The following is a 16,244-nucleotide window of genomic DNA, read 5'->3' on the forward strand; positions in this document are numbered from 1 at the left end:
TTTAACCAATACATACTTCACTTGGAATGGAACTTTCTACAAACAAACTGAGGGCACCCCAATGGGCTCCCCCCTTTCTCCAGTTATAGCTAACATTTTCATGGAGAAATTTGAGACTGACGCCATCCAGACTGCCACTCTGCGCCCAACCTTATGGAAGAGGTACGTGGATGACACTTTTGTCATCTGGCCACATGGCCGGCCTGCTCTAGACAAATTCTTCGACCACATCAATTCCATACACCCAGCCATCAGATTTACCATGGAAGTCGAAATAGATGGCAAGATACCTTTTTTGGATGTCCTAATTAAAAAGAGACCTGATGGTTCAATGAGCCACTCTGTCTACAGGAAAGCTACCCATACGGATGCTTATCTGAAACCGGATTCCCACCACCATCCATCACAGAAGAATTCTCTCATCAAGACTCTGTATCATAGAGCCCAATGCATATCCGACCAGGAACACATAAGCAGTGAACTCAAGCACGTACACCAAGCTCTTAGGGCTAATGGTTACTCCGACTATACAATCCGCAAAGCTATCACTCAAACCATGAAGAAGAACCCTCTTGAGGAGCCTTTCAAAACCATCACTTTACCCTACATTGCTGGGATCACAAAAAAGATCTCCAAAATCTTGAATAAACACAAGATCCAGGTCCGTTTCAACACATTACATAAAATCCGTGATCTGGTTCCGTCTGTAAAAGATGTGATTCCGGACATACAATACCCTGGTGTCTACAAACTAAGTTGCCTCTGTGGTAGTAGTTACATTGGAGAAACCAAACGCCATATCTCGGACCGCATTCGTGAACATAAAGCAGACCTTAAACACGGTAGGACCAACACCTCGGCCGTAGCAGATCATTGTTCTAATTCAGTAGGCTCACATGCCATTGACTTTTCCAAGACGGAGGTTCTTTGTAAGCCATCTGGCTTCCATGAGAGATTCGTTCATGAGGCTATCCACATATACAAACACAGAGACAATTTCAACCGAGAAGATGGATTCTATCTTAGCAATCATTGGAAAGATTTGATAAATCATTTCAGTTCTTGATTGATTGTTCACGCTTACAGTGCCTTTCAGACAGCATACATAAAAACAAATTTCGTCTCCCCCCTCCTCTTTTCAAAAAAAAAAAATAGATGGACTAGTCCTGGCAAACTGCCATCGTTGCGCGTGACGCAAACGTTATTTTTATATATATAAATAAATATGCCGTTTTCAAAATAAATTTATGCAAACCGACACACCTGATGATGACCGTTTGAGTTATGGTCGAAACGTCGTGAGAATTTTTTATTGTTTTATATATATTTTGTTATTTTGTTGTTTCTCTTCAACGTGACTTTACCGAAAAAACTAAGAATATGAATTACTGCAGTCACGAAAGCTTTAAATCAAAAGTTAAAGAGTTGTTGAGTTAGAGTTAAAGAGTTAAAGAGTTGTTGAGTTAAATAGTTAAGGAGTTGTTGAGTTAAAAAGTTAAAGAGTTGTTGAGTTAAATAGTTGTTGAGTTAAAGAGTTGTTGAGTTTAAGAGTTAAAGCGTTGTTGAGTTCAAGAGTTGTTGAATTAAAGAGTTAAAGAGTTGTTGAGTTAAGAGTTGTTGAGTTAAAGAGTTGATGAGTTAAAGAATTAAAGAGTTGTTGAGTTAATGAGTTGTTGAGTTAAAGAGTTGTTGAGTTAAAGAGTTAAAAAGTTGTTGAGTTAAAGACGTTGTTGAGTTAAATAGTTGTTGAGTTAAAGAGTTAAAGAGTTGTTGAGTTAGAGTTAAAGAGTTGTTGAGTTAAAGAGTTAAGGAGTTGTTGAGTTAAAAAGTTAAAGAGTTGTTGAGTTAAAGAGTTGTTGAGTTAAAGAGTTGTTGAGTTAAAGAGTTGTTGAGTTAAAGAGTTAAAGTGTTGTTGAGTTCAAGAGTTGTTGAATTAAAGAGTTAAAGAGTTGTTGAGTTAAGAGTTGTTGAGTTAAAGAGTTGATGAGTTAAAGAATTAAAGAGTTGTTGAGTTAATGAGTTGTTGAGTTAAAGAGTTGTTGAGTTAAAGAGTTAAAAAGTTGTTGAGTTAAAGACGTTGTTGAGTTAAATAGTTGTTGAGTTAAAGAGTTAAAGAGTTGTTGAGTTAGAGTTAAAGATTTGTTGAGTTAAAGAGTTAAGGAGTTGTTGAGTTAAAAAGTTAAAGAGTTGTTGAGTTAAAGAGTTGTTGAGTTAAAGAGTTGTTGAGTTAAAGAGTTAACGAGTTAAAGTGTTGTTGAGTTAAAAAGTTGTTGAGTTAAAGATTTAAAGAGTTGTTGAGTTAAAGAGTTGTTGAGTTAAAGAGTTGTTGAGTTAAAGAGTTGTTGATTTAAAGAGTTAAAGTGTTGTTGAGTAAAAGAATTAAAGAGTTGTTGAGTTAAAGTGTAGTTGAGTTAAAGAGTTGTTGAGTTAAAGAGTTGTTGAGTTAAAGAGTTAAAGAGTTGTTGAGTTAAAGAGTTGTTGAGTTAAAGAGTTGTTGAGTTAAAGAGTTAAAGAGTTGTTGAGTTAAAGAGTTGTTGAGTTAAAGAGTTGTTGAGTTAAAGAGTTAAAGAGTTGTTGAGTTAAAGAGTTGTTGAGTTAAAGAGTTAAAGAGTTGTTGAGTTAAAGAGTTGTTGAGTTAAAGAGTTGTTGAGTTAAAGAGTTGTTGAGTTAAAGAGTTGTTGAGTTAAAGAGTTAAAAAGTTGTTGCGTTAAAGAGTTGTTGAGTGAAAGAGTTGTTGAGTTAAAGAGTTAAAGAGTTATTGAGTTAGAGTTAAAGAGTTAAAGAGTTGTTGAGTTAAATAGTTAAGGAGTTGTTGAGTTAAAAAGTTAAAGAGTTGTTGAGTTAAATAGTTGTTGAGTTAAAGAGTTGTTGAGTTTAAGAGTTAAAGAGTTGTTGAGTTAAAGAGTTAAAGGGTTGTTGAGTTAAAGAGTTAAAGGGTTGTTGAGTTAAAGAGTTGTTGAGTTAAAGACTTGATGAGTTAAAGAGTTACAGAGTTAAAGAGTTGTTGAGTTAAAGAGTTGTTGAGTTAAAGAGTTAAAAGTTGTTGAGTTAAAGAGTTGTTGAGTTAAAGAGTTAAAGAGTTGTTGAGTTAAAGAGTTAAAAGTTGTTGAGTTAAAGAGTTAAAGAGTTGTTGAGTTAAAGAGTTGTTGAGTTAAAGAGTTGTTGAGTTAAAGAGTTAAAGAGTTGTTGAGTTAAAGAGTTGTTGAGTTAAAGAGTTGTTGAGTTAAAGAGTTGTTGAGTTAAATAGTTGTTGAGTTAAAGAGTTAAAAAGTTGTTGAGTTAAAGAGTTGTTGAGTTAAAGAGTTGTTGAGTTAAAGAGTTAAAGAGTTATTGAGTTAAAGAGATAAAGAGTTGTTGAGTTAAAGAGTTGCTGAGTTGTTGAGTTAAAGAGTTGTTGAGTTAAAGAGTTGTTGAGTTAAAGAGTTGTTGAGTTAAAGAGTTAAAACGTTGTTGAGTTAAAGAGTTGTTGAGTTAAAGAGTTGTTGAGTTAAAGAATTGCTGAGTTCATATTCTTAGTTTTTTCGGTAAAGTCACGTTGAAGGGAAACAACAAAATAATAAAATATATATAAAACAATAAAAAAATCTCACGACGTTTCGACCATAACTCAAACGATCATCTTTAGGTGTGTTCGTTTGCATAAATTTATTTTTAAACGGCGCATTTATTTATTTATAAAAAACATTAGCGCCACGCGCAACGATTTGCCAGTTTATTTAGGACTAGTCCATCTATATTCTGAAAAGAGGAGGGGGGAGACGAATTTTTTTATAATGTATGCTGTCTGAAAGCCACTGTAAGCGTGAACAATCAATTAAGACCTGAAATGGTTTATCAAATCTTTCCAATGATTGCTAAGATAGAATCCATCTTCTCGGTTGAAATTGTCTCTGTGCTTGTATATGTGGATAGCCTCATGAACGAATCTCTCATGGAAGCCAGATGGCTTACAAAGAACCTCTGTCTTGGAAAAGTCAATGGCATGTGAGCCTACTGAATTAGAACAATGATCTGCCACAGCCGAGGTGTTGGTCCTACCGTGTTTAAGGTCTGCTTTGTGTTCACGAATGCGGTCCGAGACATGGCGTTTGGTTTCTCCAATGTAACTACTACCACAGAGGCAACTTAGTTTGTAGACACCATGGTATTGTATGTCCGGAATCACATCTTTTACAGACGGAACCAGATCACGGATTTTATGTAATGTGTTGAAACGGACCTGAATCTTGTGTTTATTCAAGATTTTGGAGATCTTTTTTGTGATCCCCGCAATGTAGGGTAAAGTGATGGTTTTGAAAGGCGGGGATCACAAAAAAGATCTCCAAAATCTTGAATAAACACAAGATCCAGGTCCGTTTCAACACATTCAATAAAATCCGTGATCTGGTTCCGTCTGTAAAAGATGTGATTCCGGACATACAATACCCTGGTGTCTACAAACTAAGTTGCCTCTGTGGTAGTAGTTACATTGGAGAAACCAAACGCCATGTCTCGGACCGCATTCGTGAACACAAAGCAGACCTTAAACACGGTAGGACCAACACCTCGGCCGTAGCAGATCATTGTTCTAATTCAGTAGGCTCACATGCCATTGACTTTTCCAAGACAGAGGTTCTTTGTAAGCCATCTGGCTTCCATGAGAGATTCGTTCATGAGGCTATCCACATATACAAGCACAGAGACAATTTCAACCGAGAAGATGGATTCTATCTTAGCAATCATTGGAAAGATTTGATAAACCATTTCAGTTCTTAATTGATTGTTCACGCTTACATTGGCTTTCAGACAGCATACATTATAAAATTTCGTCTCCCCCCTCCTCTTTTCAAAATATAGATGGACTAGTCCTGGGTAAACTGCCAAATCGCTGCGCGTGACGCTAACGTCTTTTTATATATATATAAATAAATAAATGCGCCGTTTAAAAATAAATTTATGCAAACCAACACACCTGAAGATGACCGTTTGAGTTATGGTCGAAACGTCGTGAGAATTTTTAATTGTTTTATATATATTTTATTATTTTGTTGTTTCTCTTCAACGTGACTTTACCGAAAAAACTAAGAATATATATAGTTGATGAGTTGTTGAGTTAAAGAGTAAAAGAGTTGTTGAGTTGTGTTCCCTCACCCATTTCATGGTGGGAGCCCAGAAGAACACGGTCCTTGGGCCTGCAGAAGACAAAAGACAAAGGTCCCCCGTGTAGCCTTTAGCAGTCTGTAGGCGCAAGTGCTGCGAGTGGCGAGCAGCAGATCCTGCTGTGCCGCGCCGCCTCCGGTACTCAGACCCAGACCCAGTCGGCCTCGGGGAAGGTGTCCCAGGGTTCAGTTGAGATGTTGTGTACACACCTTGTGTGTGTGTACACCTTGTGTGTGTATGTGTACACATCTTGTGTGTGTGTACACACCTTGTGTGTGTGTGTGTACACACCTTGTGTGTGTGTGGACACACCTTGTGTGTGTACACACCTTGTGTGTGTGTGTGTTTACACACCTTGTGTGTGTGTACACACCTTGTGTGTGAGTGTTTACACCTTGTGTGTGTACACACCTTGTGTGTGTGTACACACCTTGTGTGTGTGTGTGGACACACCTTGTGTGTGTGTGTGGACACACCTTGTGTGTGTGTGTGTACACACCTTGTGTGTGTGTGTACACACCTTGTGTGTGTGTGTTTACACCTTGTGTGTGTACACACCTTGTGTGTGTGTGTTTACACACCTTGTGTGTGTGTGTACACACCTTGTGTGTGTGTACACACCTTGTGTGTGTGTGTGGATACACCTTGTGTGTGTGTGTACACACCTTGTGTGTGTGTGTACACACCTTGTGTGTGTGTGCACACCTTGTGTGTGTGTGTGTGCACACCTTGTGTGTGTGTGTGTGGACACACCTTGTGTGTGTGTGTGTGTTTACACACCTTGTGTGTGTGTGTGTTTACACACCTTGTGTGTGTGTTTACGCACCTTGTGCGTGTGTGTGTACAAACCGTGTGTGTGTGTGTATACACCTTGTGTGTATGTGTACACAGCTTGTGTGTGTGTACACACCTTGTGTGTGTGCACACACCTTGTGTGTGTGCGTACACACCTTGTGTGTGTGTGTACACACCTTGCGTGTGTGTGTGTACACACCTTGCGTGTGTGTGTGTACACACCTTGCGTGTGTGTGCACACCTTGTGTGTGTGTGTACACACCTTGTGTGTGTGTGTACACACCATGTCTGTGTGTGTACACACCTTGTGTGTGTGTGGACACACCTTGTGTGTGGACACACCTTGTGTGTGTACACACCTTGTGTGTGTGTGTACACACCTTGTGTGTGTGTGTACACCTTGTGTGTGTGTACACACCTTGTGTGTGTGTGTGTACACCTTGTGTGTGTGTGTACACACCGTGTGTGTGTGTACACACCTTGTGTGTGTGTGTGTACACCTTGTGTGTGTGTGTACACACCGTGTGTGTGTGTGTACACACCTTGTGTGTGTGTGTGTGCACACGCCTTGTGTGTGTGTACACGCCTTGTGTGTGTGTGTGTACACCTTGTGTGTGTGTGTGTACACACCTTGTGTGTGTACACACCGTGTGTGTGTGTGTACACCTTGTGTGTGTGTGTGTACACACCTTGTGTGTGTGTGTGTACACACCTTGTGTGTGTGTGTGTACACGCCTTGTGTGTGTGTGTGTACACCTTGTGTGTGTGTGTGTACACACCTTGTGTGTGTACACACCGTGTGTGTGTACACTTTGTGTGTGTGTGTGTACACACCTTGTGTACACACACACACACACGGTGTGTGTGTACACACACACACACGGTGTGTGTACACACACACACGGTGTGTACACACACAAGGTGTGTACACACACACACACAAGGTGTGTACACACACACGGTGTGTACACACCTTGTGTGTGTGTACACACCGTGTGTGTGTACACACACACACGGTGTATACACACACACGGTGTGTGTACACACACAAGGTGTGTACACACACAAGGTGTGTACACACACACGGTGTGTACACACACACGGTGTGTACACACACACGGTGTGTACGTACACACACGGTGTGTACACACACACGGTGTGTACACACCTTGTGTGTGTGTACACACCGTGTGTGTGTACACACACACACGGTGTACACACACACACACGGTGTGTGTGTACACACAAGGTGTGTACACACACACAAGGTGTGTACACACACACGGTGTGTACACACCTTGTGTGTGTGTACACACCGTGTGTGTGTACACACACACACGGTGTACACACACACACGGTGTGTGTGTACACACACAAGGTGTGTGTACACACACAAGGTGTGTACGTACACACAAGGTGTGTACACACACACGGTGTGTACACACCTTGTGTGTGTGTGTGTACACACCTTGTGTGTGTCTCTGTCTTCCTGTGTCTCTCTCTGTCTCTCTCTCTGCCCCACCACCACCACCGACCCCACGTCTGGGCCGCCTCTGTCTCTCTGTGTCTCCCTGTGTCTCTCTGTGTCTCTCCTGTCTCCCTGTGTCTCCCTGTGTCTCTCTGTGTCTCCCTGTGTCTCTCTGTGTCTCTCTGTGTCTCCCTGTGTCTCTCCTGTCTCTATGTCTCTCTGTATCTCTCCCTGTGTCTCTCTGTCTCCCTGTGTCTCCTGTGTCTCTCTGTGTCTCCCTGTGTCTCCCTGTGTCTCTGTGTCTCTCCTGTCTCCCTGTGTCTCCCTGTGTCTCTGTGTCTCTGTGTGTCTCTGTGTCTCTCTGTGACTCTCCTGTCTCCCTGTCTCTCCCTGTCTCTGTCTCCCTGTGTCTCCCTGTGTCTCTGTGTCTCTCCTGTCTCCCTGTGTCTCCCTGTGTCTCTCTCTGTCTCTCCCTGTGTCTCTCTCTGTGTCTTCCTGTGTCTCTGTGACTCTCCTATCTCCCTGTCTCTCTGTGTCTCCCTGTGTCTCCCTGTGTCTCTGTGTCTCTCCTGTCTCCTGTGTCTCTCTCTGTCTCTCTGTGTCTCTCTCTGTGTCTCCCTGTGTATCCCTGTGTCTCTCTGTGTCTCTGTGTGTCTCTGTGTCTCTCCTGTCTCCCTGTCTCTCTCTGTCTCTCCCTGTGTCTCTCTCTGTGTCTCCCTGTGTCTCCCTGTGTCTCTCTCTGTGTCTCCCTGTGTCTCCCTGTGTCTCTGTGTCTCTCCTGTCTCCCTGTGTCTCCCTGTGTCTCTCTCTGTCTCCCTGTGTCTCCTGTGTCTCCCTGTGTCTCCCTGTGTCTCTCTGTGTCTCTGTCTCCCTGTCTCCCTGTGTCTCCCTGTGTCTCTGTCTCTCCCTGTGTCTCTCTCTGTGTCTCCCTGTCTCCCTGTGTCTCCCTGTGTCTCTCTCTGTCTCTCCCTGTGTCTCTCCCTGTGTCTCCCTGTGTCTCTGTCTCCCTGTGTCTCTGTCTCCCTGTGTCTCTGTCTCCCTGTGTCTCTGTCTCCCTGTGTCTCTGTCTCTCTGTGTCTCCCTGTGTCTCTCTCTGTGTCTCTCTGTCTCTCTCTGTGTCTCTCTGTGTCTCCCTGTGTCTCCCTGTGTCTCTGTGTCTCTCCTGTCTCCCTGTGTCTCTCTGTGTCTCCCTGTGTCTCCTGTGTCTCCCTGTGTCTCTGTGTCTCTGTGTGTCTCTGTGTCTCTCTCTGTGTCTCCCTGTGTCTCTGTCTCTCTGTGTCTCTCTGTGTCTCTGTGTCTCTCTCTGTGTCTCCCTGTGTCTCTGTCTCCCTGTGTCTCTCTCTGTGTCTCCCTGTGTCTCTCTGTGTCTCCCTGTGTCTCTGTCTCTCTCTGTCTCTCTCTGTCTCTCTCTGTCTCCCTGTGTCTCTCTCTGTGTCTCCCTGTGTCTCTGTCTCTCCCTGTGTCTCTCTCTGTGTCTCCCTGTGTCTCTCTGTGTCTCCCTGTGTCTCTCCTGTCTCTGTGTCTCTCTGTATCTCTCCCTGTGTCTCTCTGTCTCTCTCTGTGTCTCTCCTGTGTCTCTCTGTGTCTCCCTGTGTCTCTCTGTGTCTCCTGTGTCTCCTGTGTCCCCTGTGTCTCTCTCTGTCTCTCTCTGTCTCTCTGTGTCTCTCTGTGTCTCTCTGTGTCTCCCTGTGTCTCCCTGTGTCTCCTGTGTCTCCCTGTGTCTCCCTGTGTCTCTGTGTCTCCCTGTCTCCCTGTGTCTCCCTGTGTCTCTCTCTGTCTCTCTGTGTCTCCCTGTGTCTCCCTGTGTCTCTGTCTCCCTGTGTCTCCCTGTGTCTCTGTCTGTGTCTCCCTGTGTCTCCCTGTGTCTCTGTCTCTCTCTGTGTCTCTCTCTGTGTCTCCCTGTCTCCCTGTGTCTCTGTCTCTCTGTGTCTCTCTGTGTCTCTGTGTCTCTCTCTGTGTCTCTGTCTCTCTGTGTCTCCCTGTGTCTCTCTCTGTCTCTCTGTGTCTCCCTGTGTCTCCCTGTGTCTCCCTGTGTCTCTGTGTCTCCCTGTCTCCCTGTGTCTCCCTGTGTCTCTCTCTGTCTCTCTGTGTCTCCCTGTGTCTCCCTGTGTCTCTGTCTCCCTGTGTCTCCCTGTGTCTCTGTCTGTGTCTCCCTGTGTCTCCCTGTGTCTCTGTCTCTCTCTGTGTCTCTCTCTGTGTCTCCCTGTCTCCCTGTGTCTCTGTCTCTCTGTGTCTCTCTGTGTCTCTGTGTCTCTCTCTGTGTCTCTGTCTCTCTGTGTCTCCCTGTGTCTCTCTCTGTCTCTCTGTGTCTCCCTGTGTCTCCCTGTGTCTCCCTGTGTCTCTGTGTCTCCCTGTCTCCCTGTGTCTCCCTGTGTCTCTCTCTGTCTCTCTGTGTCTCCCTGTGTCTCCCTGTGTCTCTGTCTCCCTGTGTCTCCCTGTGTCTCTGTCTGTGTCTCCCTGTGTCTCCCTGTGTCTCTGTCTCTCTCTGTCTCTCTCTCTGTCTCTCTCTGTGTCTCCCTGTGTCTCCCTGTGTCTCTGTCTCCCTGTGTCTCCCTGTGTCTCTGTCTCCCCCAGACACTCACCCGCCTCATGGTTCCACACCGGCTGCAGCTTGCGAGGCAGCACCCGGCCCACACCGTCAAGGAATCGCACCCAGGCGCCTGCTGCTGCCGCCATCTCGGCTCACCAGCTCACCCACTCACTCACTCACCAGCTCACTCACTCACCCACTCACTCACCAGGTCACTCACTCACCAGCTCACCCACCCACTCACTCACCAGGTCACTCACTCACCAGCTCACCCACCCACTCACCAGGTCACTCACTCACCCACTCACCACCTCACCCACTCACTCACCAGTTCACTCACCCACTCACCAGCTCGCTCACCAGCTCACCCACTCACCCACCAGCTCGCTCACCAACTCGCTCCTGACGCGACCTCTAGTCGACACGACCTCTGCACGGCCCCTTTAAATGCCACCACCACTCCCCAACTCCCACCCTCCTCTCCCCACGAACGTCCAATGGACGTTCGTAAACCTTCCACCGCAACAGGAGAGACGTCCTCTGGACGTTAGTGCCAAATCCTACCGGAATCGGAAGAAATCTACCGGCCGTTCATAAAGCTACAACCAGAATTCGAAGTTATCTACCGGCCGTTCATAAAGCCACTACCGGAATCGGAAGCTTGTGGAACGGACAGTCCGAGACCCCTTCTACCGCCACCGGAAGATGTCTACCGGCCTGTTCGTCATCCATCTACCGAAATTGGAAGTTGCTTACTGCCATCGAAAGACGTCTACCGGCCTGTTCGCTAATTCGCTACCGATATCAGAAGGCTTATTCCGCCACCGGAAGATAGCTTCTGGAAGTTTATAAGAATGACGTCATGGGGACAGGTGACAACGAAGAGGCGTGTTGGTGACGTAACGGAGGTGTGGTAGTGACGTCGCCTCAGACGCGGTGGCTAGTGACGTCACCGGGGGCGAGGTTTGCGTCAATGACGTCACCGGGGCTGCGGAACTCACAAATTTAACCGACACGTCCGCTGGACGTTCGGAAAATAAAATAACCGGAATTATTGGACGTCTCATGGAATTTATATTGGTAAAAAGTTACATTTTTATTTAAAGCTTTCGTGACTGCAGTGATTCATATTCTTAGCTCTTTCGGTAAAGTCACGTTGAAGGTAAAACAATAAAATAATAAAATATATATTAAACAATAAAAATTCTCACGACGTTTCGACCATAACACAAACGGTCGTCATCAGGTATTTTTATTGTTTCCCTTCAACGTGACTTTACCGAAAGAGCTAAGGATATGGTAAAAAGTTGTCGTCTTTTTGCCAAGGCGCTTGGCACAACTCTCGCAGAATGTCGAGATGAGCTGGGCGGAGGGAGCGAGGTGCTTTGGAGGACGTTCGGGGTGGTGGAGGGGATGGAGTTTTAACACGCGGGCAGAAGCAACCAACATTTTCATGGAGAAATTTGAGACTGACGCCATCCAGACTGCCACTCTGCGCCCAACCTTATGGAAGAGGTACATGGATGACACTTTCGTCATCTTGCCACATGGCCGGCCTGCTCTAGACCAATTCCTCGACCACATCAATTCCATACACCCAGCCATCAGATTTACCATGGAAGTCGAAATAGATGGCAAGCTACCCTTTTTGGATGTCCTAATTAAAAGGAGACCTGATGGTTCAATGAGCCACTCTGTCTACAGGAAAGCTACCCATACAGATGCTTACTTGAAACCGGATTCCCACCACCATCCATCACAGAAGAATTCTCTCATCAAGACTCTGTATCATAGAGCCCAATGCATATCCGACCAGGAACACATAAGCAGTGAACTCAAGCACGTACACCAAGCTCTTAGGGCTAATGGTTACTCCGACTATACAATCCGCAAAGCTATCACTCAAACCATGAAGAAGAACCCTCTTGAGGAGCCTTTCAAAACCATCACTTTACCCTACATTGCTGGGATCACAAAAAAGATCTCCAAAATCTTGAATAAACACAAGATCCAGGTCCGTTTCAACACATTACATAAAATCCGTGATCTGGTTCTGTCTGTAAAAGATGTGATTCCGGACATACATTACCCTGGTGTCTACAAACTAAGTTGCCTCTGTGGTAGTAGTTACATTGGAGAAACCAAACGCCATGTCTCGGACCGCATTCGTGAACACAAAGCAGACCTTAAACACGGTAGGACCAACACCTCAGCCGTAGCAGATCATTGTTTTAATTCAGTAGGCTCACATGCCATTGACTTTTCCAAGACAGAGGTTCTTTGTAAGCCATCTGGCTTCCATGAGAGATTCGTTCATGAGGCTATCCACATATACAAGCACAGAGACAATTTCAACCGAGAAGATGGATTCTATCTTAGCAATCATTGGAAAGATTTGATAAACCAATTCAGTTCTTAATTGATTGTTCACGCTTACAGTGGCTTTCAGACAGCATACATTATAAAAAATTTCGTCTCCCCCCTCCTCTTTTCAAAATATAGATGGACTAGTCCTGGGCAAACTGCCAAATCGCTGCGCGTGACGCTAACGTTTTTTATAAATAAATAAATGCGCCGTTTAAAAATAAATTTATGCAAACCAACACACCTGAAGATGACCGTTTGAGTTATGGTCGAAACGTCGTGAGAATTTTTTTTATTGTTTTATATATATTTTATTATTTTGTTGTTTCTCTTCAACGTGACTTTTCCGAAAAAAACTAAGAATATGACTTACTGCAGTCACGAAAGCTTTAAATCAAAATTTTAACATTCATGTAGTTTATATTTTAGTTTTTTCATCAGTTTACTATATGGTATTAATATAGTGTAGTGTATACCCAGTTACTTTATGATAATAGCTCAACTTATTGATGAATATATTGAGTACATTTATTATATTGATGTAGTGTATACTTAGTTCTTTCACATCGGCTTATTGTATGATAGTTGGGTAGTTGCAGTTCTTTAGCGGCAATATACGAAATGCCTCTGTTGATATGTAAATTCTGACTTTAACATAGCTACTTCCATGACCAGTTACATGCTAATCCCTCACAATAACATCATGCTAATTTCCCAATTACATGCTAATTTCTGACTTTAACACCCTGCTAATCCAACGCTTTAACACAGCTACTTCAAAGCTAAATTCTTCTGTTGATATGTAAACTCCTTTGTCAAGGCGCTCTGCTCCTCCCACCCAGCTTAAAAGACGATGCCAAGCTTAGCAGTGTTCATTGGAGCACTGTCTTCCCGACAGTTCTGTTCCTTCACCTGAAGACGGCTGCTTGTGTTGTGGCCGAAACGTCGTGAGAATTTTATTTTATGTTTTATTTGTATTATTTTATTATTTCCCTTCTACGTAACTACACTATACACTACACTATACACTACACTACTATACACTACTATACACTATACCTAACACTACTATACACTACACTACTACACACTACACTACACACTACACTACTATACACTATTATACACTACTATAAACTACACACTACACTACTACACACTACTACACACTACACTACTACACACTACACTATACACACTACACTACTATAAACTACACTATACACTACACTAATATACACTACACTATACACTACTATACACTACACTGTACACTACACTACGATACACTACACTGCTACACACTACACTACTACACACTACACTACTATACACTAGACTACAATAAACTACACTACTATACACTACAGTGATGGAACAAATTATTTGATCCCCTGCTGATTTTGTACGTTTGCCCACTGACAAAGAAATGATCAGTATATAATTTTAATTGTAGGTGTATTTGAACAGTGAGAGACAGAATAACAACAAAACAAAATCCAGAAAAACGCATGTCAAAAATGTTATAACTTCATTTGCATTTTAATGAGGGAAATAAGTATTTGACCCCTCTGCAAAACATGACTTAGTACTTGGTGGCAAAACCCTTGTTGGCAATCAGAGAGGTCAGACGTTTCTTGTAGTTGGCCACCAGGTTTGCACACATCTCAGGAGGGATTTTGTCCCACTCCTCTTTGCAGATCTTCTCCAAGTAATTAAGGTTTCGAGGCTGACGTTTGGCAACTCGAACCTTCAGCTCCCTCCACAGATTTTATATGGGATTAAGGTCTGGAGACTGGCTAGGCCACTCCAGGACCTTAATGTGCTTCTTATTGAGCCACTCCTTTGTTGCCTTGGCCGTGTGTTTTGGGTCATTGTCATGCTGGAATACCCATCCACGACCCATTTTCAATGCCCTGGCTAGGGAAGGATGTTCTCACCCAAGATTTGACGGTACATGGCCCCGTCCATCGTCCCTTTGATGCGGTGAAGTTGTCCTGTCCCCTTAGCAGAAAAACACCCACAAAGCATAATGTTTCCACCTCCATGTTTGACGGTGGGGATGGTGTTCTTGGGGTCATAGGCAGCATTCCTCCTCCTCCAAACACGGCGAGTTGAGTTGATGCCAAAGAGCTCGATTTTGGTCTCATCTGACCACAACACTTTCACCCAGTTGTCCTCTGAATCATTCAGATGTTCATTGTCAAACTTCAGACGGGCATGTATATGTGCTTTCTTGAGCAGGGGGACCTTGCGGGCGCTGCAGGATTTCATTCCTACACGGCGTAGTGTGTTACCAATTGTTTTCTTGGTGACTATGGTCACAGCGGCCTTGAGATCATTGACAAGATTTTCCCGTGAAGTTCTGGGCTGATTCCTCACCGTTCTCATGATCATTGCAAATCCACGAGGTGAGATCTTGCATGGAGCCCCAGGCCAAGGGAGATTGACAATTTTTTTGTGTTTCTTCCATTTGCGAATATTCGTGCCAACTGTTGTCACCTTCTCACCAAGCTGCTTGGCAATGGTCTTGTAGCTCATTTTAGCCTTGTGTAGGTCTACAATCTTGTCCCTGACATCCTTGGAGAGCTCTTTGGTCTTGGCCATGGTGGAGAGTTTGGAATCTGATTGATTCATTGCTTCTGTGGACAGGTGTCTTTTATACAGGTAACAAGCTGAGATTAGGAGCACTCCCTTTAAGAGTGTGCTCCTAATCTCAGCTCGTTACCTGTATAAAATACACCTGGGAGCCAGAAATCTTTCTGATTGAGAGGGGGTCAAATACTTATTTCCCTCATTAAAATGCATATTAATTTATAACATTTTTGACATGCGTTTTTCTGGATTTTCTTGTTATTCTCTCTCACTGTTCAAATATACCTACCATTAAAAGTATAGACTGATCATCTCTTTGTCAGTGGGCAAACGTACAAAATCAGCAGGGGATCATATACTTTTTTCCCTCACTGTATACACTACACTACTACACTATACACTACACTATACACTACTACACTACACTACTACACACTACTATACACTACTACACACTACGATGCACTACACTATACACTACACTACTATACACTACACTATACATTACACTACACTATTATACACTACACTACTATACACTACACACTACTATGCACTACACACAACACTATACACTACACTACTGTACACTACACTATATACTACACTACTACACACTACTATACACACTACACTACTATAAACTACACTATACACTACTACACACTACTATACACTACACTACTACTATACACTACATTATACATTACACTACTACACACTACTATACACTACTACACACTACGATGCACTACACTATACACTACACTACTATACACTACACTATTATACACTACACTACTATACACTACACACTACTATACACTACACACAACACTATACACTACACTACTGTACACTACACTATATACTACACTACTACACACTACTATACACACTACACTACTATAAACTACACTATACACTACTACACACTACTATACACTACACTACTACTATACACTACACTATACACTACATTATACATTACACTACTACACACTACTATACACTACACTACTATACACTACGCTATACACTACATTACTATAGACACTACACTACTATACACTACACTACACACTACTATACACTACACTACACACTACACTACTACACACCACTATACACTACACTACCAGACACTACACTACTATACACTACGCTATACACTACATTACTATAGACACTACACTACTATACACTACACTACACACTATACTACTACACACCACTATACACTACACTACCAGACACTACACTACTATACACACTACACTATACACTACACTATATACACACTACACTACTATACACTACTGCTATACACTACACTATACACTACACACTAGT

The 16,244-nt window shown here is 43.3% G+C and overlaps 1 protein-coding gene across 3 annotated transcripts in view; it reads right to left on the reverse strand.

Annotated features, from left to right (window-relative positions):
- The window catches only part of LOC116957923 (mitochondrial pyruvate carrier 2), a 30,648-nt gene extending 20,238 nt beyond the window's left edge, over window positions 1-10,410 (reverse strand). The window contains exons 1-2 of one of the 3 annotated variants that reach the window (XM_076054506.1): window positions 9,985-10,410; window positions 5,131-5,171 (exon numbers count right to left, since the gene is read on the reverse strand). In XM_076054506.1, coding sequence (XP_075910621.1) covers window positions 5,131-5,171; window positions 9,985-10,078 — 135 coding nt within the window. In that variant the 5' untranslated portion in view covers window positions 10,079-10,410. The remainder of the gene's footprint in view (window positions 1-5,130; window positions 5,172-9,984) is intronic. The other 2 variants (XM_076054507.1, XM_032980379.2) reach the window with 2 other exon arrangements.
- Between the last annotated feature and the right edge of the window lie 5,834 nt (window positions 10,411-16,244).

This window comes from Petromyzon marinus, chromosome 66, assembly GCF_048934315.1.
Source record: "Petromyzon marinus isolate PM22_M1 ecotype Great Lakes invasive population chromosome 66, UKy_Petmar_22M1.pri1.0, whole genome shotgun sequence".
In the NCBI taxonomy this organism is placed as follows: domain Eukaryota; kingdom Metazoa; phylum Chordata; class Hyperoartia; order Petromyzontiformes; family Petromyzontidae; genus Petromyzon; species Petromyzon marinus.